The following is a 25,120-nucleotide window of genomic DNA, read 5'->3' as shown; positions in this document are numbered from 1 at the left end:
TTGTATAATCTTCATATTGTATTGTATGTCCGCATTGCCTGCAAGAATTGAATTCTTATAATGGTAGAAGAAGAATGTAGCAAGGAATCACCAAGAGTATGGATTGTTTTGGAGTTTGTTTGTTTTGGTAACTGTAATTGTAACTTTGCTTTTGGCTATTGATTTTAAATCCTACCAGGTTTGAAACTTTGTATCTTTTGTGTTTGCAAGTAATTGGTAGGCATATGATGTGTACCGAGCACTTATAAGTTGATAACGATTACTGGACGATCTGTACCAGTAGCTTAATTGTAAACAGTACATATACACAGATTTTCAGTATTCAATATTGGTTTTTATCCTTTCCTCAGGTTCGAACCAGAATTATGATTTTTCAATCAAGACACTACATAATGTTTGCTTGAAGATACTTGATTTAGTATGCCTGCGAAGGTACGACATTTTTGACAGGCTATTTGAATCAACAGTTGAGAACATCACTGGACTAAAAGAGAGATCAAAGTTCGTTATGGTTGAAAACGACGATCTACTTTTATCAACTGGTGTGATTGAAACAGCAACGTACATTTCAAACAAAGAAAAACACATGCAAGTAAGTAACGGTCAAATTATAATTGTAACAAGATAACTGAGCGGAGACGTTGACTCAGTGGTAACAAGGACAATTGTTTATATCTGGCAGCGCCAAATATATCCTCCTGGTTGGCTACTGAATTGGAAGGAGCTAGATTTTAGTTTTACTTAGTGCTTGCTAAAACATTTCCGTTAGTTTTCACTCTTGCACTATATATTGCTTTATCGTTGAAATTGGTACCTAACTTAAACTAGGCCATCTTTAATTGACATCACATCCCGGTCTCTCACAAGTAACTTTTGTGTCAGTGAATGATGCCCAGTACTCGACAGACAGATTGCTCTGAGTAATAGTAAGTGAATACTTGTAACTATATTGTACACGTCAGGGTAGAAAAGTGTGATTACTGCTATGGCCATTTAAGGTAACATTTGCATACTAATTTGAAAGCAACCGACCAAGGGAGAGTTTCTTTAAAGCGTAACGCTGCCTTCCTCCTTGTGTGTTGTTGATGCCATTTGATGCGTTCGCTATCAGAGAAGGATAAAGGCCGGAGGATCATGGCATGTTCCTCTTGGTCGGAGATAGGGACAGGGATAGGCTATTGATGGAAGCTGGAACACTAAATACCAGAACAGGTTGTCTGTGTTAACAAGTGTGTACAATATTAACAATGTCTGAATGCGTGTCCTTGGAGGAGCGCATTTGGCGCGCCTCTATGGCCTTGGCAGAGCGTGCACACTAACTAGCGTCATTTTGACCTTGGCAGTGAACACCTACTAGCGCAGCAATGACCTTGGCGGTACACACCTACTAGCGCCGCACCAGTCAAGTTATGACGTAAACATCTGGGGAAACACCTATTTATAAAGGGGTCATTGTGCAGGCGCAGGATAGATTTGGCTACGTTCCCCAAGTGCGGAAAACGTAAAGTAACCTGCAGTACAGAAAACCACCATCGATCATATAGTCAGTCAAGCAGATTGAAGAACGAGTGAGCCGTATGGACACCAAGTTTAACATTTATTCCATTATTAGAGACATCTTCAATTGAATTGGAGATATCTGCAATTAAATTGAAGATATCTCTTATTATTTCAGATATCTCCAATTCAATTAGAGATATCAGAAATTGCATTTTCAATAACTTTAAATGCTTTAAAATAAAATGTATTAAAGTGTTCAAAAATGGAAACATTAAAGATATCAAGAATTTGAATAAGAGATATCAAGAATTCGAATAAGAGATATCAAAAGTCGAATAAGAGATATCCAATATTCAAATTAGAGATATCCAAAATTGAGCTAGGGATATCGGGAATGTAATTATAGATATTCAAAATTGAATTAGAGATATAAAGAATTCAAATTAGAAATATCCCTACACGCTGCTCTATGGCAAGCCTTTTTAATATTTATTCAATTATAATATATCTAATTCATTTTTGGAGATTTCTATTTCAATTTCAGATATCTCTAATTCATTTCCAGATATATCTAATTCATTTCCAGATATATCTAATTCATTTCCAGATATCAATAACTTAAACAGATATGAGACATCAGAAATTGAATTCGAGATATCAAGAATTCGAATTAGAGATATCCAAAATTGAATTAGAGATATATCCAAAATTGTATTAGAGATATCCGGTTTACAATTAGGGATATCCAAACTTGAATTAGAGATATCAAGGGTTCGACCAGTGGCGAGGCTAGGGGTATTGGTCAGAGGGGGCGAGAATGGTCTGTATGGGCGCTTTCAACTTTATCTAAGCGGAACGCCACCACAGGTTGGCGCAGAGCATACATAAATTTTTTGAGTAAAGATACTCCCTATATCGCTGGAAATGACCCTTTCCGGGCCTTGCTAATATGCAGATAAACGAAGAATAAATAGGTGTCATCGACAACAAAATGTGACAAATGTCAATAGGTAGATGAGAGCGCCATAAAAAAAGTCAGTAATCGCGAATAAGTAAAAAAGTGATAAATAGCTGAAAAGGGCGCCAGCAGTCCATTTGAGTCCGTTAGGGGGGGAGGGGCATCCGCCCCTGACTGTATTGATGCTCCGCCACTGTTGGGAGCGCAGTGTAGGAAGAGAAGGGGGGAGAGGGGCAGTATTTTTTTAACAGTTTGGGTGAGCGTCTGCAATGATTCGTAATGACATGTTACCGCAAGCGTTCAACATGCTCAAATAAAATGAATGAATGAGGAGGAATTCATATCACTTTTCAATCATTCTTTGAAACAAATTGAGCGAATTGATCACTAGTAATCTTGATATTGGTTTTATCACGGTCATTGTCATGTTTCTCATATGTACCTTTCTCATAGAAAAATATTCTGTACGTAATGTTATCAGAAACAAGGGCGGCGGAAGCACTTTCAATCTGGGGGGGCACCGACATCAAAGGGCACTTTGCAGAAATTCGATTGGACTGATGCAGCCTTATATTTAGTACCCTTTATAACTCTTATTGTATTATCTTATTTGCGTATACACATCACTCCATCAACGTCCTCCGCCCCCCCCTCAAGGAAAATACTCATACCAGCACTGCAATATGCAAATTGGGAAACAAGGAACAAGTTTTCTTTTGAGACAAAATGAGGTGAAATCATGCTAGTTGCTAATGTAGGAATCTTCCGAATTAGAGTTTATTTCTTGTTAATATCTTAACAAAATTTTTCCATTCGAAATAGCTTTGAGTTTGACCCACAGAAATTCACTAAAAGTCAGGGGCGTAGCCAGGATTTGCCAATTTTTATGCACGACTATCTGAGCGGAACGCCACCATCGGTTGGCGCGGAGCGTACAAGAAAATTTTTGGTTTTACAAACCCCTCAGATGGCCGGAAACGGCCCTTCCCGAGTGTTCATTCTGGTTCCCTGGCCTCTTGCAAACTTGAGACACCTCAATTTTTATGTAGAAAAAGGGCACATTTTTAACCTGAGGAAAAGTGGGGGGGGGCACGTGCCCCCTGTGCCCCCCGGTTCCGCCGCCCTTGATCAGAAATACTTTTAAAATGAAACCAAAGAGACTAAAAATTCTTTTCGAATTTGTTAATAATATTGTCTTTTAAGACACACCGTAGAATAACGTTGCTCGGTTGGGTTAACTGCAATAGTGGCAAATGGAGACCAATATCCGCACTTAGTGGACCTAATGTTATAGTCGTGCATTGACCTTGAACAGAGGGGCCTACCGTGAAAACGTACGGAAAATTCATCCTTTTATGTCTCAGCGAGACAATTCCACTCGATACAGAAATACGACTCAAAAGACCTTAGATGTGGTCATTATAACAATCACAATAAAAGATATGTATGAAAAGCAGATTAAAGATTATGATGGAAACTCAAATGTGGACCAAAAAACGATGTCCCTACGGATGCCGTTTAGTGACATTTACATAATTTGTATAGTGTGTAGTAGGTTCTGTAGCTCTTTTGTGGAAAACTTTGTAATATGCTTAAAGTTGAGAGTTCATCCATGCTTTAGATTAATGAGAGACATAGATCATCACGTTTTATGAGGAGGGAGGCTATTTTTAAACATCTGGGTAATAGGTACTGTAACTGTTTTCTTGGAGAAAGCTTGGAATATGCGGATAAGGTAGAAAGTTTCGAGTTCCTCCCATGCATTAGATAAATGAGGGACCTAGATCATCACGCTTTACGAGGATATCACATATATTAGGTGTAAGAGAAGCGGTGATTGTAGTGTAGGGAAGAAGGGGGGGGGAGGGTAAAAGATGTTACCAAGGGGACCTAATAATTTGTCCTAAATGAGATTTAAAAAATTCATTAATGTAAGTAAATATCATTACTGCCTGCTCTCGCTGATTTCTTTTAACCCTATAGAGTGGAGTGTGTGAGGTGAAGTAGGGTAGGGCAGGATGGGGAGGGGTAAATGACGATGTAACCGAGGGCGCTGATAATTCGTTCAATAAGAGATTTGAAAATATATATATATGTTAGTTAATATCATTACTGCCTGCTCTCACCGATTTCTTTCAACCCTAAGTTACGCTTATCGGTAGACTATAGGCCGATAATACAATGCTTTAACAAAGAGATGCTTCTAATTTATTACTTAAAACTGTGTAACTTTCACTAATCTATTTGGAAAAAAATATGCTTTTGAGTTGAAAGACTCAGTAAGGATCAATTAAGTAGAACAAAGATCGTTGCGTGCTGCGTGTAACGATGAAGTTGCCTACATTGGGCAGCGACGTAGCCAGGAATTTGAAAGGGGGGTGCACTTTTTGCGATTGATATGGATTTTCAAAGTTGTAGGCACGACTATCTGAGCGGAGCGCCACCATCGGTTGGCGCGGAGCGTACAAGAAAATTTTGGTTTTACAAACCCCCCAGATGGCCGGAAACGGCCCTTCCCGAGTGTTCATTCTGGTTCCCTGGCCTCTTGCTAACTTGAGACACCTCATTCAGTATCACTTTTAAACCCCAAAAACAAACGAGTTAAAATAGTACGTAATTCAATACCACGTAATGTATTTAAAATTAGCAAGGTACATGTACAGAGTAGTCTTACTTTTCAACTTCTGATACTTGTAAATACAAAGATAGGCCAGAAATGTATATATTTGATACAACTGTAGCCAGTAATTATCCTTGATACAACTGTAGCTAGTAAATGTTTAAGTTAGCCTTATAAGAGAAGTCTAGAGCTATCCGACGATTGCCATCTGATGCAAATTTCTCAACTGTTTTCTCAACTGAAATATTATCTGCGTTAACGGGTTCTTAACTAGATGTTAAAAAACTGACAAGATCGGATTCTAGACTTTTTCGTCGGGTAGAGTGTTGAATGAAACGGCAATAGAAATGACAGCCTAGATGACAGAAGAATAGGTCACCTAATTTAGCCATATTCTTGCTACGTTCATTTCAATAGTTTTTCCTGTCTATATAGACTCTTAAACTCGTCCAGCAAGCTTATCGATTTGAATTATGGGTGTTTTAAAAAAAAGATAACTTGGCCCAAAAAAGTGTAGGCCCGGGCCTACAGTGCTACATACTGGCTACGCCCCTGATCATATGATATGATATTATCAGCAGATTTTTTTTCCTGTTTGAACTCTTTCACATGTTCTTTTACATATATATCAGAAGACAAACACAGTGCTCTATTTCAATTTTTCCAGTAATATGATTCTTGTTTGTTGTCCAATGTCTGGACTTTAATACATTTGACGAACTTAACTGATGGACAATATAAACTTTCATATTTTGTAATATAGCCAGATATGCAGTGGCCTAAAAACAAATATCGTTATCGCAGTGTATTAGCAGTGTAATAATTATTTATAGGAAGTGCGTATCACATACGATTGCTAGCTTAGCCTCATAACATGCTGTTCGTGCAACAACTTAAGACGAATCATAGAAAGGATGAGAACGAACGTTGTCGACGTTGTTGTGCATACGGTTCGTGACATTCCATAGAGTGCGGTTAGGTAGGCAATATGTATCTTATTACGCAGTGGCCAACTGTAGGCTTCTAATAGGCTATAGGCTAAATTTAGCTTATTGCATATGCCAAACTAAGTAAGTAGTTGAATCAGTAGGCGTGAATGTTACTACGATTATAATTGAGTTAACGGAGCTGACGAGTATTCAAGATCAAAAGAGCACTGACAAAATACCATGCTAAAAAACGACAGTTTATTAAAAAAAAAAATCGACACTGAAGGGGGGGGGAGCGGTCGCTCCCCCTGCTCCCCCCTGGCTACGTCCCTGACATTGGGATAGAAGAGTATCAGGGAGTGTAGGATTGAGTGGGAAGTTAAATGACGGTGTAACTAAGGAATTAAAAACAAATCTTAGTGATAAAATCATTATTGCTGCTCTTTGCTGATTTAACATGAGAATAAGTGTCTCTAATCATTAGATATTCTTTTAACAAACGAGGTTCGGTTAGAGAGGGGGTGGGGGTACTAGACGGATTGACGGGGAAGAATGATTGGGAGACAGTGGCAGAGCTAGGGGTATTGGTCAGAGGGGGCGAGAATGGTCTGTATGGGCGCTTTCGACTTTATCTAAGCGGAGCGCCACCACAGGTTGGCGCAGAGCGTACAGAAATTGTCTGAGTAAAGATACTCCCTATATCGCCGGAAATAACCATTAGGTATAGGTGTCATCGCCAACAATGTGACAAATGTCAATAATTAGGTAGATGAGAGCGCAATAAAAAAGTAAATAATCGCGAATAAGTAAAAAGTGGTGAATAGCTGAAAAGGGCGCCAGATGTCCATTTGAGTCCGTCAGGGGTGGGGGGGGGGGATCCGCCCCTGACTGTATGGACGCTCCGCCACTGGGTTCGACTTTGAGATATCCAAAATTGAGTTCGAGATATCAATATTTCGAGCTAAAGGTATCAAAACTTGAATTCTGGTTATCGGGAATACAATTAAAGAAATCCAAAATTGAATTCGAGATATTTTAGAATTATATTTCAAGATATCAAGAATTCGAATTAGAGACATCAAGTATTCGAATTAGAGATATCCAAATTGAATTAGAGATATCGGGATTACAGTTATAGATATCCAAACTTGAATTCGATGTATTTAGAAATTGGATTAGAGATATCCAAAATTTATTTCGAGATATCAAGAATTCGAATTAGAGATATCAAGAATTCGAATTAGAGATATCCAAAATTGAATTCGAGATATCGGGAATACAAAGTATCCTAAATTGAATTCGAGATATCAAGAATGCGAAGTTAGGAAGCCACTAAATACTAACCCCTACAGCGGGTCGGACCATTTCGAGTGCCCTCGGAACTCGGTTTCGGGTGCAACTGTGCTCGGCGCTCTCGGTTCCCGAATTACGTTATTTTGCCCAGGTCTCGGAAGTTAGTTGACTCTATGTAATATCTTGTGAGACCTGCTACTCGAGATAGAGATAGATATAATAGCGGTTTGAAACGGTACTTGTAGTTTTTAAATGATATTTGTAAATAACCAGGTCTTGGGGGTTAGTTGACTCTATGTAATAACTTGTGAGGCCTGCTAAGAGATAAAGATAGATATAATAGCGGCTTTAAACGGTACTTGCAGTTTTAAAAATGATGCACACAACCAGGTCTTGGAGGTTAGTTGACTCTATGTAATAACTTATGAGGCCTGTTAAGAGATAAAGATAGATATAATAGCGGTTTGAAACGGTACTTGCAGTTTTTAAAATGATACATGTACACAACCAGGTCTTGGAGGTTAGTTGACTCTATGTAATAACTTGTGAGACCTGTTATTTGAAATGAAGATAGATCTAAACGTTTGAAGTGAATTTTGCAGCTTTTAAATTTGATATTTGTACACAACCAGGTGTAGGAGGTTAGTTGACTCTATGTAATAACCTGTGAGACCTGTTATTTGAAATGAAGATAGATCTAAACGTTTGAAGTGAATTTTGCAGCTTTTAAATTTGATATTTGTACACAACCAGGTGTAGGAGGTTAGTTGACTCTATGTAATAACCTGTGAGACCTGTTATTTGAAATGAAGATAGATATATGGGTTTGAAACGGTACTCACAGTTTTTTAAATGATATATGTACACAACCAGGTCTTGGAGGTTAGTTAACTCTATGTAATAACTTGTGAGACCTGCTATACTTGAGATATAAAGATAAATACAACAGTACTTTATTGCAGCTTTCTTATATACATTTGTTAGCTTAAAATGTCAAGAATAAACCGTGAAACGTTTGGATATTTGTGTATTCAAGTGTCTCCTATTTTCCCCTCTTTTACTTAATCGCGAGCGGGACTTGGCCCGGCAATTCGTACGTGTTACACGAGCTCGTACCCGCACTATACACGTGAAATGTACAACATGTTCATCTACGTAGTTATGCAAGACTGTGACGTCAGGTGAGATCATTCTCGCTCGGGATCCTTACCGATGAACCGAACCGCTACGCGGGTTAGTATTTAGTGGCTTCCTGCGAGTTAGTGATATCAAGGATTCGAGTTGAAGCGCTAACAAGAAGAGCGCCATCTGAATCGGCAAATTCCCTGCAGGAAAACGGAGCATAGGCCCTATCAATTTCGGTGGCTAGTACTACATTGATCTAGGCTACTCATAATACTAGGTCTTATGATTATTTGCCCATTATAAACTCTAATATTTGACAAAAATCTTCACCAGTTAGAGAGTTAGTGGAGAGAACAAGAGACCATATATATATTATTTAATTAAGTCATGCATTAACACGTTAACGATAATCCTTTGCTGGAAAGGTTGAGCAAATCGGTAAGGTTCTCTTATAACCATGTTTTCCTGAGGTGCACTTACCTCTATGTGACAAAGTTGGTAAGAGTTCGCAATGGAATTTCCTGTGTTTCTAACACCCGTCTCGTTTTCCGATGCAAATGACATGATATCACGAGTCATACTCTGCAGTTGACACGCCCGAGATCCGATCACGAAAGACCAATGAGCGTTTTTATCCCATTTGAACCCAGTGTATGCCGCTATTTACTACTGTAGTACAGCTTGTGTTTAACTTTACTAAGCTATGGGCAAGCAAGAGGGCATTGAACGACCAATAGAGCAGGTTCAATGTTGGTTGAGCGTTAACCATGTTAATACACCTCTAAGTTTACCCTTTACTCATCAGCATGTGAAGTGGATATTTTGAGATACAAAAGTTGCAGTTCTCGGAGAACTTCAATACAAAACGTCGCAATTTCGAGGAGTAATCCCTGGCAATTTTGACTTTTTTTATCGAAAAAGAAAAGCGTTATGTAAAAAGAAGTTAAGATATTGAGATGGAATAGTCAAAATTTTGAGGCATACACCTACGTTAAAGTTTCGATGTAAGCTACAAAATTTCCAGACGGTGATCAATTTCTTTGCTTCTTGAGATTTCCCACAAGAGATGTCCAGATTGTGAAAAGATGGTCCAAATATGAGAGAAAACTACAATTGTGAAGAATAAATGGACAGAATTTCCAATGTTTTATCTGGGCCGCCGTAGCATGTACAAAACTTTTTTTTTTGAGTAAACCCCAAGTTACCCAGTTACGGTAACCACCTAGGCCACCGTGGGATTTAAGGAGTACAGTACTGTCAAAGTTAGATCGTATTTACGATGCTGTCATTATTGTCCGAATTTCTGTATAATATTCTGTCCGTATGAAAATAATTTCATTGCAAACCGGACACATATACTACTCTCTGTAGGCCTATAGGCTAGTCGTAATAAATATATTTATGAATCGTATGTTTCACATTAGACTGTATACTGTTAATGCATGCTAACTTAGGAGCTCTCTACGTTATTTTTTTTTCAGTAATCGCATCCGCGATCGTGCATATACGGAATGAATGGTTAAAGAGGGGGTGAAACGGAAAAATTTATATGAATCATCGTTTTCTATACACTCGTAGCTTTCCAATGATACCCAATTAGCTTCGAAGCTTGCATCCTCGAGCCGATGTGTGGTTGCAGGTTGCTCCAATACAAGTAAAGACGGATTTCACATGCATGCCCGCTTTTCCAAAAGGTGATAGAAATCGAAGAATTTGGACACGACTCATTCAAACACGACCCCATCACAACTTTACGAGTGCCTGTGGCCCATACTATTGCCAAATTACTTGTTAAGACCACAGCCTAGATGCACCAAATGACAATTTTTATTTATTGGTTACCTAATATTTCGCACAAAACTTAAACCCAGTTGGTTTTAGAACAATCAATACTAGATCTGCAATTGTTCTATTATGGTTAAACTGGAGTTTTGTTATGATTTTACGTAACAGTTGGATGTTACAATTACACGGGCTAGCCTGTTATACAACGTCTATTAGTTAAGTCTAGACCCCATGTTACCACTACTAGTATTATAGGGTTGCACTTGCACAGAATGTCACATTTTCCGTTAGCTTGCACTGTAAGTAACAAAATTCTAGAAGCTTCGCTACGAACTTAGGTTGTAGGATCATCGACATTCGAGATAATGTAAATCATATTATGGTCTTAATAACGGTGGTTTTATTTTGTTTATTCTCGGTTCAGGATCGTCCAACCGTTCTGCTCGGGGACTTCGATCGGCGGCGATGCGTCGGGATCGTTTTACAATTCTTCTGCAAGGGGCCCAATTGATAGGGAAAAACACCGATATTATCTTCATCACCCTCGAAAATTATTTCCTCCTCTTCTTCCTCAAGAAAATAATTTCGTCAAAGCTTACGAATGTTCTTAAAGGTGCAGGCCCATTTCCTCGGAATTGGTAGACTCGGGAGAAAACTTTCAGTTGATGATGAGAGTGTGTTGTAGTTACCTGTACGTAGTAAACTGAATGACGCCGTAACAGTAAAAATCATGGAGTCGGCTTTGGCTGAAATGGTCCCTTTACTGACGTCATATGAACTGCGGTGGGAAGCTTTGAGTTTTTTCCACGAGAGTCTGCTCGGGAGGTCGCTAGGGAATACTTTGACAGCGAATTTCTGGCTTTTGCATCTGCATTTACGGGAAGTAGTGAATGGATGGTGTTGTAGTAATGTAGATAAACCATTCTAAGACATGAAAACCCACCACTTCATCCCCTCTTAAAAGTAAATTGTGTGTTCTTTTGAACGCCATTCCTACAATGTATGCTTAGAACCTTGAGTGAGCACACTGACTAATGAAATCAGCAGAAACGATATGATCATTTCGCTAATACTAACTGACAATAGCATTATCGTAGGCCTTCTTTCATTTAAGACGTGGAAATTTCATTTGGATAGCTCCCCAATGCACACCCCTGTAATTGGCATCACAAATTAATATTTTGTGAAGTATGTACATAACTACTAACCAGAACTTGAGGTTAAATGAATCACATGGTTAACCATATATGTATCTGTCTCAAAATTCCCATGAAATATGTCATTATCCCCCCTCCACTTACAACTATGAGTGGCATGCTAACCAAGCAATGCACATAATAATTTACATGTAGTGTTATATTGTTTGTACATGATGATACAATATACTATAAAATATACAAAATAATAAACTAGAAAGGAGTTAGGCTAAGCATATAGCATCGGCGGTGTATTGGGGCTGTTCTTTATTTAACTTACGCTTTAAATGAAATGCGTAACTCTTCATCGGAGGGGGGGGGGGTGGGGGTTTAGCACGTGAGAATAAAACTACTAATCTCATAGCACAATGTTTGAGCTCCTTTTTATGAGATACACGAGTTATTATGACCTTAATAGGCTAGCTCCTACACGAGTGAATCCTATAAACCTGGGGAGGGGGTGGGGTTGATTTTGTGTCAACCATCCTGCAGAAAGTGGGTGACGTGTCCCCCCCCCCCCCACCATGATTGACACCCTGACTAAACAGGACAGATTTACCACGCGCAACAGTTAAAATAATTGATCATACCGATAATATAGCGTAACAAACAGTCAAAAGATGTTCACGGCTCAGAAGCACTTTAAATGTCTACCAATGTAGCACGAAAACCTTCTGTGCAATGTTTCTGTTACTCGGGACAAAAATGATAATTTTCCTAATGTAATGAATTGAAAATATTCCTTTGCTATTGCATTTCACTTGGATACACCTCCCCTCCACCAAGTTAGTTCGTATAGTACGCTATTGTATTTCTCTTGGATACACCTCCCCTCCACCAAGTTAGTTTGTAAGTTCGTATATTATGCTATTGTATTTCTCTTGGATACACCTCCCCTCCACCAAGTTAGTTCGTTCATTCGTATAGTATGCTATTGCATTTCTCTTGTATACACCTCCCCTCCACCAAGTTAGTTCGTAAGTTCGTATAGTATGCTATTGTATTACTCTTGTATATACCTCCCCTCCACCAAGTTAGTTCGTACGTTCGTATAGTATGTTATTGTATAACTCTTGTATATACCTCCTCTCCACCAAGTTAGTTCGTACGTTCGTATTTTATGCTATTGTATTACTCTTGTATATACCTCCCCTCCACCAAGTTAGTTCGTACGTTCGTATAGTATGTTATTGTATAACTCTTGTATATACCTCCCCTCCACCAAGTTAGTTCGTTCATTCGTATAGTATGCTATTGCATTTCTCTTGTATACACCTCCCCTCCACCAAGTTAGTTCGCACGTTCGTATATTATGCTATTGTATTACTCTTGGATATACCTGCCCTCCACCAAGTTAGTTCGTACGTTCGTATAGTACATGCTATTGTATTTCTCTTGGATACACCTCCCCTCCACCAAGTTAGTTCGCACGTTCGTATATTATGCTATTGTATTACTCTTGTATATACCTCCCCTCCACCAAGTTAGTTCGTACGTTCGTATAGTATGCTATTGTATTACTCTTGAATATACCTCCCCTCCACCAAGTTAGTTCGTACGTTCGTATAGTATGCTATTGTATTACTCTTGTATATACCTCCCCTCCACCAAGTTAGTTCGCACGTTCGTATTTTATGCTATTGTATTTCTCTTGGATACACCTCCCCTCCACCAAGTTAGTTCGTACGTTCGTATATTATGCTATTGTATTACTCTTGTATATACCTCCCCTCCACCAAGTTAGTTCGTACGTTCGTATAGTATGCTATTGTATTACTCTTGAATATACCTCCCCTCCACCAAGTTAGTTCGTACGTTCGTATATTATGCTATTGTATTAGTCTTGTATATACCTCCCCTCCACCAAGTTAGTTCGCACGTTCGTATATTATGCTATTGTATTACTCTTGGATACACCTCCCCTCCACCAAGTTAGTTCGTACGTTCGTATAGTATGCTATTGTATTACTCTTGTATATACCTCCCCTCCATCAAGTTAGTTCGTTCATTCGTATAGTATGTTATTGTATAACTCTTGTATATACCTCCCCTCCACCAAGATAGTTCGTACGTTCGTATATTATGCTATTGTATTACTCTTGTATATACCTCCCCTCCACCAAGTTAGTTCGTACGTTCGTATATTATGCTATTGTATTACTCTTGGATACACCTCCCCTCCACCAAGTTAGTTCGTACGTTCGTATATGTATGCTATTGTATTTCTCTTTGATATAACTCCCCTCCACCAAGTTAGTTCGTACGTTCGTATATTATGCTATTGTATTTCTTTTGGATATACCTCCCCTCCACCAAGTTAGTTCGTTCGTTCGTATAGTATGCTATTGTATTTCTCTTGTATATACCTCCCCTCCACCAAGTTAGTTCGTACGTTCGTATTTTATGCTATTGTATTTCTCTTGGATATACAGTACCTCCCCTCAACCAACTTACTTCGTCTATAATGCTATTGCATTTCTTTATCAGATCTCTTTTGCGATTTTCGCGCTTTTGGACTATCCTTATTCCTGCATGCTCTCAGGTAAGCAGTGGAAAACCGATGTCTGAAAGTTAACTCCTTCAGGCTGCATACCTCATAAACTGAAGTTTCGTCAGGCAAAGTGCGGCACACCCTACGCGAAATTCTTTGAACCTGTAATTTAAGCATGTGCTTGATATAGGGTCAATTGAAAACACATGTCTATGTTCTTATTAGTTCTGTTCTTGAAATAAATCTAACGTAGGTTTTATATGACAATTTATTATACTTGACGCGGACAATTTACGCAACCAATTTTTTCACATTGCACATAACAAAGAAGAAGACATTGGCAATAAATAGGTGATGGGTGCCTAGTAAATCGTATATGTGTGATGTCTACCTTTATACGAGACCGCAGGAGGAAGCGCATTCAAGGAACAGTCTCAACGTTCCACACACCGAAAAATCCACTTTAAGCTCTTAGGATTTGCACGGTGTATCATCAGGCATCATATTAATTGTAAATGATTATGGAAGTTGGGAACATTACATGTGGCTAATTTACATTGGCCGAGAAGCTTAGTTAATCGTAATAACAAGTTAATAGATATCCGCTACTACGATACAGAAACCCAATGGCAATACGACCAGCCATTCATTTACGGAATCCAGAAACGTAGCTCATAATGTAACCGTGCTAACTATGTGATTTTTCTCTGACAGACTGTGAAAGTATACGGTTGTCAGTGAGCTTACCTTCACCCCCCCCCCCCACCATCTCCTCTGTTCCCTGCCCGATACTGCAATATGATTACACTAGCCGCTGCACCAAATGGACATTGAACAGTATTATACGAATATTTCTAATTGTCACGATGTTGATTTCTCGCTCCGACAGTATAGTAAGAACCATTCTTTAGCCGATAGTTTTGATATCATCACTTGAAACAATCTTAGTAAATGTCAAACATTTGAAAACTACCGTCTTTACTAGATATACTTATCGATTGAAACTAATATAAAACATGTGTTTTGCACACTACGATTTTTTGACGTCTTGAAGAGAAACTAGTGAGTATGCAAGGTGGTAATTTTCATATATGTACCGTGTTGCAATGTGTAAGTTGCCAATGTGATGTCCCTTTTACGCTTCCGTAATTGTTTCATGCTTACGTAAATTTGTTATAGCAACGAATGGTACCAGTGTTCTGCTCAATTAAGTATAAGAGAAATCAAAACTATATATGAAATGTTCCCAGAGAGGTAATAAGGGCGACATTGAAGACCCTGGCATGTATTATCCTTTTCGAAGGTCAATTTCTAAGTCATTAACCAATTGAAATGGTAATAACTGAATTTGATGAAAGATAGGTGTTTAATCCAATCTTTTTTGACAAAATACACAAAAAACATGTGGAAAGGTCATTTCGGCCGTATTTTCCAAACGTAAATGAAACCACTCTCAAACTGTTTAGAATTTTTTTTTGGGGGGAGGGGCATGAATATCATCATTTCCAATTTTGAAAACTATAGTATATTGGCGGAAAAAACTCCACGAATTAGTGTCCCATTTTTCTTCAAATCATCTTGTAACGAAGTCAAGTTCACGGCAAATAAATATGCACACGAATACAGGTTTACGAATACAGGATACAAGTAAAGTGGTGACTGACCCGTTTCACGTTGATACGCATTGCGCGAAATGCTACAATATATACAGTATGTGTGATAAAAGTTAATGGAATCGAATTGCTTACCGGTACCGATATATCATGGAACTCCATGCTTACATCAAATGATAATTAGAGGAACTATTCATGGCTGCAGTGATTAGTGAAATAGGACGCCTGGAGATCATAAAATACTCACTGCCAATACATCGATTTAGTTCATCCACACATAACAATACATGCAAGCAATGCCATATCTTTTAGGGTTTTTTTGCATCGAGACTGACTGTGTGATCATCGTCAGGTGTGCATCACCATTCCCATCGAAAGGGAACAGATACTACACATGATCTTAGCGAAAAGGCCGAGAAGCCGTAGGTTAATTCGTTGATCATTGACAAGACTAGTGCATTTACAATGGCGAATTTGGTATCAATGAAAAGAGCATAGCCTAACTAGCCAATTTTACCAAAAATGTGCATTTTTCTTCTGTAACGAAATCAAGTTCACGGGATTATTCAAACATTTTTAACCAGAGCGGTGGTATAGGTCTCAAGCAGTTTCGCGAAATTTCATACGTCTGGCCAAATGTTGGTGTCGGGGCTAAAGCAAACTGCTCTCTGAGCTCATAAACTCGCTCTTTGGAGACTGACTGGCTTCGTCCTACCTTTATCGCGTAAGAATAATCGAATTAGAGCTTTATGTCCGAATACATCAAAATAAATGTTCTTTTTATGTGTCATCCCCCTTAGTTGGTGTGTGGGTACCAGTGGCGGCGGAACCGGGGGGGGGGGGCTTGGGGGGCTCAGCCCCCCAATGAAAAAGTTGAGGGGGCAAATGCATGATAAGCCCCCCCAATATTTACCAAGGCTCCGATACGTGCATCTGCCCATTTTTCAATGCATACTTGTCGATCTGTCCGATGCACACGTATACTATATAGGTGTAATAATTTTAGTAATTGCTGGGGGACCCTCGGCCCGTCCCCTGGCTATAGACCACATTGTCACCCCAACCGAGTCTTCACGCCCCGTGAAAAGTGGAAGCAGTGAGTGTGAGTACCGGTAAGCGTAACACAACTTCGTCTTAGGCCAATGACTTGCCTCATTTCAGCTAGTTCTCCAACATCCCTTTACTTAGTGGCGGAGCGTCCATATGCAGTCAGGGGCGGATGCCCCCCCCCCCTGACGGACTCAAATGGACTGCTGGCGCCCTTTTCAGCTTTTCACTACTTTTTACTTATTCGCAATTATTGACTATTTTATTGCGCTCTCATATACCTATTGACATTTGTCATATTCTGTTGGTGTAATTTTCCGACAAAATGGCGACGACACCTATTTATTCTCCATTTATCTGCAAATTAGCAAGGCCCGGAAAGGGTCATTTCCTGCAATCTAGGGAGTATCTTTACTCAAAAATTTTCTGTACGCTCCGCGCCAACCTGTGGTGGCGCTCCGCTTAGATAGTGTCGAAAGCGCCCCTACAGACCATTCTTGCCCCCCCTGACCAATACCCCTAGCTCCGCCACTGCCCTTACTACACTCAAAAACGTCTTTGCGAGTACACAACGAGTACCGGTAATAGCTACTCTCTTAAAACACCATCGAATATACAAATTACAATGTTTTTACAGACTTTTACGTGCAATCTGAGAAATTACAGGCTTGAGACCCATATTTTAGGGCTAGGTATTCGCAGCATAAAACACTCGGGAAGTGCCGTTTCCGGCCATCTGGGGGTTTGAAAAAACCCAAAATTTTCTTGTACGCTCCGCGCCAACCGATGGTGGCGCTCCGCTTAGATAGTCTCCACACAATAGCCCCCCCAATAATTTTTCCGTTCCGCCGCGCCTAGTGGGTACCCCTTAGTGAGAAGATGATCTCTATTCTTTTTCGTGGAGTTCAAGGGTCATCTGAGAGATCACCAGAGGTCATAGGCAGAGAACCTTGTAAACACGGTATCTCACGTAGTAAAATATGCTTGAACTTTAAACTTGAACTGTGGATAGAGTGACCGGCGCTAGTGTTCGACCCATAATTGGTTAGACATCGGGCCGATTATCAGACAATCGGTAAATAATCAGCATCGGCAAGATCCATCGCGATACCGATTATGCGGAACCGGTTATTACGTTCCACGTAAAGGATTGTATTTGTCAGCGCATCTGATTCACGACAACGGGGAACATATAGATCGTTCGATTCAACGCTATTCAAAGCCGGTGAAGGTGCGGTAATCTACAGTGTAACAGTATCGCAAGTCTGTCATGCGAGATTGTACTAATGTTCGTCGATATGCTATCCAGCTTTGGCAGTTAAGATCATACAGTATATATACCCGCGATAAGCTTAGGGGGACAACGCAATTTCGCTTCTTGCATCTAAAAAACCTGTTATCCATGGTTAACGATTTATAAGAAAGATTTTTTGTCTTGACTAAATATTAACCGAAACAATATACTTTTTAGCCACTTTGACCGTTTCACCGTACGTGAAAACTGGAAAGTAAAAATGAAAACATTGTGAATGATGAACATTGTGAGTTCTACGTACATTAGGCTAGTCTGGCGAGAGAACAGTTGAGCCTCATCTGTTCAGTTTGCAAATGCGCTCAGGATTTTACAACTGCGATAAAATGATGAAATCAAAGCACCATATACTCCTGATATTCCCTAAAAATGTTTGGCGACAGTCCTCAGTAGTTCTACTGCATTACACTATTTTGTGATCAGGGAAACATACTTACGCATATTTGTGTGAAAAACACGTAGCAATTTTTTTCCCCTGACCGTATGTACCATACGTGCTAAAATAACCCTTTCAGTAACTGAACGACCGCAACCGACTAAAGCAAGTCTGATTTCCAGCGTCACGCGCTACAAAGTCTGTGTGATTTCTCTCACATGTAGTCAAGTCAATAGAGAAGCTCCATTGACTTACTGTGTATAATCATTTCAAGTGAAACAACGTTCGATCGGAAGTTTTCCCTCAGCAGATGGTAATAATTGAAAACTTGAAGCAAATGTCCGGGATTGTTTTATTTTTCATATCAGATTATACATTCCGATATCAGATTAAAAAATAACGGATATTTTATTTCCATTCGGTCTACTTTTCAGTTTGTTTACGTTGGAGTTGATAATGGTCAAGGGCGGCGGGACCGGGGGGGGGCTCAGGGGGCACGTGCCCCCCACCTTTTCTCAGGTTAAAAATGTGCCCATTTTCTACATAAAAATTGAGGTGTCTCAAGTTAGCAAGAGGCTAGGGAACCAGAATGAACACTCGGGGAGGGCCGTTTCCGGCCATCTGGGGTTTGTAAAACCAAAAATTTTCTTGTACGCTCTGCGCCAACCGATGGTGGCGCTCCGCTCAGATACTCGTGCATACAACTTTTCAAATCCTGGCTACCCCCCTGACTTTTAATGAATTTCTGTGGGTTAAACTCAAAGCTATTTCGAATGGATTTTTTTTTAAAGTTATTAACAAGAAATAAACTCTAATTCGGAAGATTCCTACATTAGCAACTAGCATGATTTCACCTCATTTTGTCTCAAAAGAAAACTTGTTCTTTGTTTCCCAATTTGCACATTGGATATTGCAGTGCTAGTAGGCCTATGCATATTTACCTTGAAGGGGGGGGGGGGGTGGGAGCGCTGATGGAGCGATGTGTATACTCAAATAAGATAGTACAATAAGAGTTATAAAGGGTACTAAATATAAGGCTACATCAGTCCAATCGAATTTCTTCAAAGTGCCCTTTGATGTCGGTGCCCCCCCCAGATTAAAAGTGCTTCCGCCCCCCTTGATAATGGTTATAATACCAGATGTTTAAGCTGGCTACTATTTCCCCTTCTGTAGTCTGTACAGCATTGTCATTTATTGTGCTGTAGTAGGATTGCAATATTGCGACTCATCGTTAGAAACGTACAGCGCCCCATGTATGTATTGCAGTGTTCTTTATTTGATTTAGTGTAAAAGGTTAAGTCGTTCATTTACATTTTTTATTGTATTGCCCTAAAAGTTGGTAATCATGCATAACACTTAATCATATATCAGGCCAGTTCCACGAAAACGAAGTAGTCGGCATCGGCCCGATTGTCATATGAACTAATCGGTAATCGGCAATAACCGATTATCATATAATCGGTCGAAACACTTGGATAGACCTGGTTGAGCGGATGATCTCTATTGTTTCTCATGGAGTTCAAAGGTCATTGGGGTCACCAGAGGTCAAAGGCTGAAACCATGTAAACACGATATCTCAAGAAGTAGAAGTTGCTTGAACTTTGAACTTGGTATGTCGATATCCATTGGTGAGCAAATGATCCCTATTGTTTTTCATAGAGGTCGAAGGTCGTTGAATGTCAATTGTTGGTTACAGTCAGAATAAGTCTAATTATGCAGAAGTGAAGTTTGTTGGACCTTCGACCCCCTTTGCATAGGTACGCATTACTCAATTCAGTAAGACTCGCCATTTCTGCTCAGCAATTCCGCTCATTAGAAAATCTTGTATCTAAAGTTTCTTCTCATATTGGCAAGAAGTCACTAAGTCAAGTGACTCTGGTTAATTGTAAAACCCTGAAATTTCTTCGTAACATGTTCATAGGTTCTGAAATTGTGAAACGAATGGCACCGCTCATAAACGCCGATAGGGTCAAACCAAAATTCAATCGTTTCTCATCATGCAGGTTGACAAAAATAGTAACATTATTCTTGACATGTTCATACAAAATGTTGGTATTTATTCGGATTTATTGATATTGAAACATAAAATATTGGATTAATATTGGCATGCTGATATTAACTTGTAACATGATGATATTTAACATGATATACTGATATTGTCTTTTAATATTGTGAAGTATATGGCGTTCCGTTCTTTTGATCAGTTCATTATAGGCCTGTAAATCCAGTACTACTGTCAACAGTTATGCGCATACAGAGAATTAATATATTTCGTAAATTCTCGATGAACCGTCAGGACTGCCGTCAACAGTATATCTGATCGATCAATAATTGATCTCTGGTGCTTTAAAAACGCCATAAACAAAAACAAGTGAGAGTGGGTTGTCTGTCCCCTCATGAAGTGAATAAAATGTGTCGATCCGTTTCCATGGGTTGGAGGAGCAAATTTAGCAATAAGAGCCCTGCTTGAATGCAGACACACATATAAGAGCTATAAGATGTATCTCCTGTTTCAAACCCATCCGGTACTTATTATGTTTCGAGGAAACAAAGTAGTTGTGTTTATTTTAATTATTCCATACAAACGGTCGATTAGTTATTTTTTAACAGTATATGTTACTTAACAAAGTTGACAGTGGTCAAGGAAGAGCGTCAAAACGTGGTGGAAGGGGAGAGGTAGAATACCGGTCGAATGTGGGGGTATTGTTGGTGCTACGGTGGTCGAGATAGACCATTGGAGAAGTAGTCTGTTTTCTTTCCAGATTTCCTTTCACATTTCCACTATTGTCCGGATGGGGATAGGGGAGCACAGACCTCTCTGCCCAATTCCATTTTTGATATTAACTGTTTGTAATAAGATGATACCTGTGCCGATTATGACGGAATCTTACAGTTCTGCTTCGCGGATTCCAATGTGTTACTCCTTGAATGAAGAGAAAACATCCTCTAATTCAATAGCGGTACTAAAACGAAATCACAGAACGTTGCTCTTCGCTTGTGTAATAATTCTGAGACTATATTTAAAATGCCTTTCGTAATCAAATAATTTCTCAAGCCTCTCACCAAAGTTCCACTGGTATTGCTCTGTGCGAAGTAAGGTACCATAGATGCATCAAATACGGTTCTGTTATACTGAGAGAACTCTGGAATTAGGAATGACTGATCATGCCTTCCATATTGAAACAACTTTTTGGTTGGTGGTCATTGGTGTGGGGCTCTGCCTCTCACTTTTCCAACTTAATGAATCCACGGCAGCGCTAATCATTCAGTTGGATACTAGTATTAGGAAATGGAGTGTCCTGAAATAGAATGGTAGTGTAATAATATATCCACATCATATCCATTGTAGCTTAAAAAGACTACTTGTAAAACTTGTCCACACACCGACCGTTTTGAAAATATGCATTTATCATATTACAAATCTCCATTTTCTCCGACAGGTTCTTAATGATCTGAATAGACTTACCAACATACCAAGGGTGGACATTTTAGACCTTTCTTCTGTCCTATTGGAGACCATCTTACCGGGTTTTTAAGAAGCAGCAACTTCCAGGGGTGTATATAGTATCAAGTGATATTTATTGGCTTTATATCATTTTGGTCATTTATAGTAATTTCTTGAATATCACATAATATGATGATCATATAAGATCATTGAGACTTACCCTGCAAAATAAGTTTAAGGAGGAACTTGTGAATGTATAGGTCGATAAACAAACCTGTCAAGCAAAGTGGTGTATAGTCAATATTGGGATGTTTCACATGTTTATATGTATATGGTCATTTTCAAAATCAGTGCTGTAACTTTTGCACACTGAGGGCCAAAATTTCAAAAACCATATATATTGAAATGTTTAGTAATATCACATGTAAAAGGGTTAACATTTTTCTAATTTTAATATTTTCAGAGCTTAAACATGTACGTTTATGGGTGTTATTTTTCGGTGACTGTAGCATTCTAGGAATTTAAACAAAAAGATGTCTTTCTCAAGCAACCATATTTACACAATTTAAAACAGTACTGTTTCAAGTAAACTATGATTATATGTAACTTAAAAATGAAAATGGTTTTGCAAAAAGTTGTTAATACTGTCAATTGTTAAATGTTAATTAACAATTTATTGGAAAATCAAGCATTTTTGTCTTATTTCTAAATATCATCTATTTAAAACAAAGAATAGGTCACGTGAAACACCCTAAATAAGAGGGTTAATATCCAGTGCGAGTTGCCCAAAATTCCATGCATTTTTGCAAACGTTTGAATTTTCCCACTAACGCGTTTCGGAGGTTACGTTAACATTTTACGTGTATATCGGAGGTGACAAAAATATTAACAAGTTGTTTTGCTAATAACAAAGAAGTAAACATTTAAACTCAATATATTTTCATAACATCTGTAATCAAACACTGATCTAAATAAAAACATTTATGCCAAGTAGCAGAGAATGTACGTCAACGACCCATACAACTAGTGAAACAAGTGACTGAATACACAATACAGAATCCGATAGTTTTATGTTATAAAAGATAGGTAAATATCAGGTAAATCAAATTTTGGCATTTAAAAAAGCAATTGTTGTAAACATTGGGTTGAATTCTCTTACTGTAGCACTCATATTTAAAAGGATTATCTCACATAAAACATATTGTATACATCCAGTCTCTTTTGTTTCGGAGGTGACGCTAACGTTTACACAACCAGAAGGCTTGATTCATTCTAAAACACATAGAACTTACCTTGGAAAGTATGGAAAACATTAGTAGGATATGTTGATAATATTTTAATAACATTCATGATATTGGAACCATGGCTGCTTTTGCTGCCATTTATGATAACTTGGAGACAATACTGTATCCACTCAATATCATTTGGTTAAATTCACACTGTTTTGGCTATCTGCATAAATATTTTACCAAAAAAAATGATTAACATTGTGTAGTCATTAGCCATTTTGACGGCTAGTTACAGTATCATTTATGTTGGCTACTCTTTTGGCAGTGAAACTTACTGTCACATTCCTGTAACTCTTTACAAATTTGTAGAGGACATTCAGTCTTATATTCTGAGCAAAAAACCATCATTCACATGATCTAACCACAGTCTATACAAGTGTCAGTGAAGAGTTAGGTTAACAATTGTCTAAAACTACATAAAATGATGGGCTCACACTCCTGTCTAAACACCTTTTTAACAGCAACTTGGCCTTGTTCACACCTAACAACGCACCCGTACTTCCAAGTCCGCCAGGGCGATTAATTCCCTTAATGTGAACACCCCGTTCTCATACCAGGGAGTTGTCATAACAACTCCCTGCTCATAATTAAAGTCTGCGTGCAGTCTTAAGAATAATCCTCCTTTCTGGGGTTTATTCAATACCGCTTGCATTCTTGATAAATGTAATGTGAGCGGTCGCGGACTGGATGGTGACCCGAGATTTCCGGTTAAGTTATACAACAGGGGCGTATCCAGGATTTTCCAATAGGGGGGGGGGGGGCGCCAGGCATGAATGATCGCCGTCCTGGGGGATGGGTCTAAGGGGAGGGGTGTACAATTTTTGCTTTCAAAGAAGGGCTGAAATGCAAAATGGTGTCATATGCATCGGCGGCGATCCGTACTTCCGAGTGGGGGGAGGGGGATATGACCTTGTTGACTATCTAAGCGTAGCGCCACCATGAGTTGGCGCGAGCGTACAAGAAAATTTTGGGATTAACAAACCCTCTAGATGGCCGGAAACGGCACTTCCCGAGGTTTCCAAGCGGCATATACCCAACTTTAAAATAGGGATGTCATGTCCGAAATATCTCATAATCAGGATCCAAAATACTTTTTTTTTAAATTTCGGTTGTTATTTTGGGAAAATTGCCCCTGTCAATCTTGTTTCAGGCGCAACGTAAGAATGTTCGAGAGCTCTGTTATATTATTCGATGAAGAAAATGGCCTCATGCAGGCTATTATAGGCCTATACACATGCAATACACAATTACACATAGTTACATTCCTAGGTACCGATTGCTAGGGCATCCAGGTGAAACGTGTATTAAGCATTACCCTGGTTACATGAGATTCTCAGCTGTTCGAGGGAACATGTACGTGTGTAGGCCTACTATAGGGTCTATATGATTACTATGAGGGTGCATATATGTACTATATCAATACCGTGGGCGCAATAATACATTTTGTTGTTATAGGGCCAATGAAGCCTACAGTCAACTATTTTTGCTTTATAAAGACGCTTTATTTGAAAAAATCGCACTGCGTTTATGGTAGGCGAGAAATGAAGCTAAAAAAGAGCCGTACATTAACGAAGATGCATAAATGTAGGCATGAAAATATTCTTATCCCTGGCATTTGGTGGGGGGGGGGGGATATGGTGCATTACATCCCCTCCACCCATTTTCATGGAGGGATATATCCCCCCTCCACCCAGGATCGCCGCCCATGGCCATATGTGATCCATTTTTCGACCTTAATAATAACCAACATTTCCAGTAAATATGGACATAAAATGCACAATTTAGTATGGCTGGCATGTCATTTAGTGTTTATAGTGATAATACAAACACAATTACCACCTATGTTTCTAAAACTATTATGCCGCCGAACTTCGCCAGAAGCTTTTTTTGGCAAACAAAAAATAAAGCATACGGGAGGGGGGGGGGGGGGTTGAGCGATCACCGACATCTCACATAAAGGTCGTCATCAATTTTTTTTTTTTTTTTTTTTGCTAAACTTTTTTTTTTTGGTGACGGCCAATAGGGGGGGGCGCGCGCCTGTTGCGCCCCCCCTGGATACGCCCCTGTACAATAACCGCTGCATCAAGTTGTGGGTATAGTACGTACACGTGTGTTTTTCAGACCGTTGGCAGAATCACTAC

At 39.1% G+C, this 25,120-nt stretch overlaps 1 protein-coding gene across 6 annotated transcripts in view; it reads left to right on the top strand.

Moving 5' to 3' along the window:
- LOC139964842 (cyclin N-terminal domain-containing protein 1-like) overlaps positions 1-22,379 on the top strand; it is a 30,794-nt gene extending 8,415 nt beyond the window's left edge. For 4 of the 6 annotated variants that reach the window (XM_071966859.1, XM_071966862.1, XM_071966861.1 and 1 more), the window contains exons 6-7: positions 351-592; positions 21,686-22,379. In XM_071966859.1, coding sequence (XP_071822960.1) covers positions 351-592; positions 21,686-21,781 — 338 coding nt within the window. In that variant the 3' untranslated portion in view covers positions 21,782-22,379. Of the gene's footprint in view, positions 1-350; positions 593-10,634; positions 11,713-19,906; positions 20,003-21,685 lie in introns of those variants that run through there. The other 2 variants (XR_011792107.1, XM_071966860.1) reach the window with 2 other exon arrangements.
- Positions 22,380-25,120: the final 2,741 nt, after the last annotated feature.

The sequence above is a fragment of the Apostichopus japonicus genome, chromosome 23, assembly GCF_037975245.1.
Source record: "Apostichopus japonicus isolate 1M-3 chromosome 23, ASM3797524v1, whole genome shotgun sequence".
Lineage (NCBI taxonomy): Eukaryota > Metazoa > Echinodermata > Holothuroidea > Aspidochirotida > Stichopodidae > Apostichopus > Apostichopus japonicus.
This window is presented reverse-complemented; position numbering and strand designations above follow the sequence as displayed.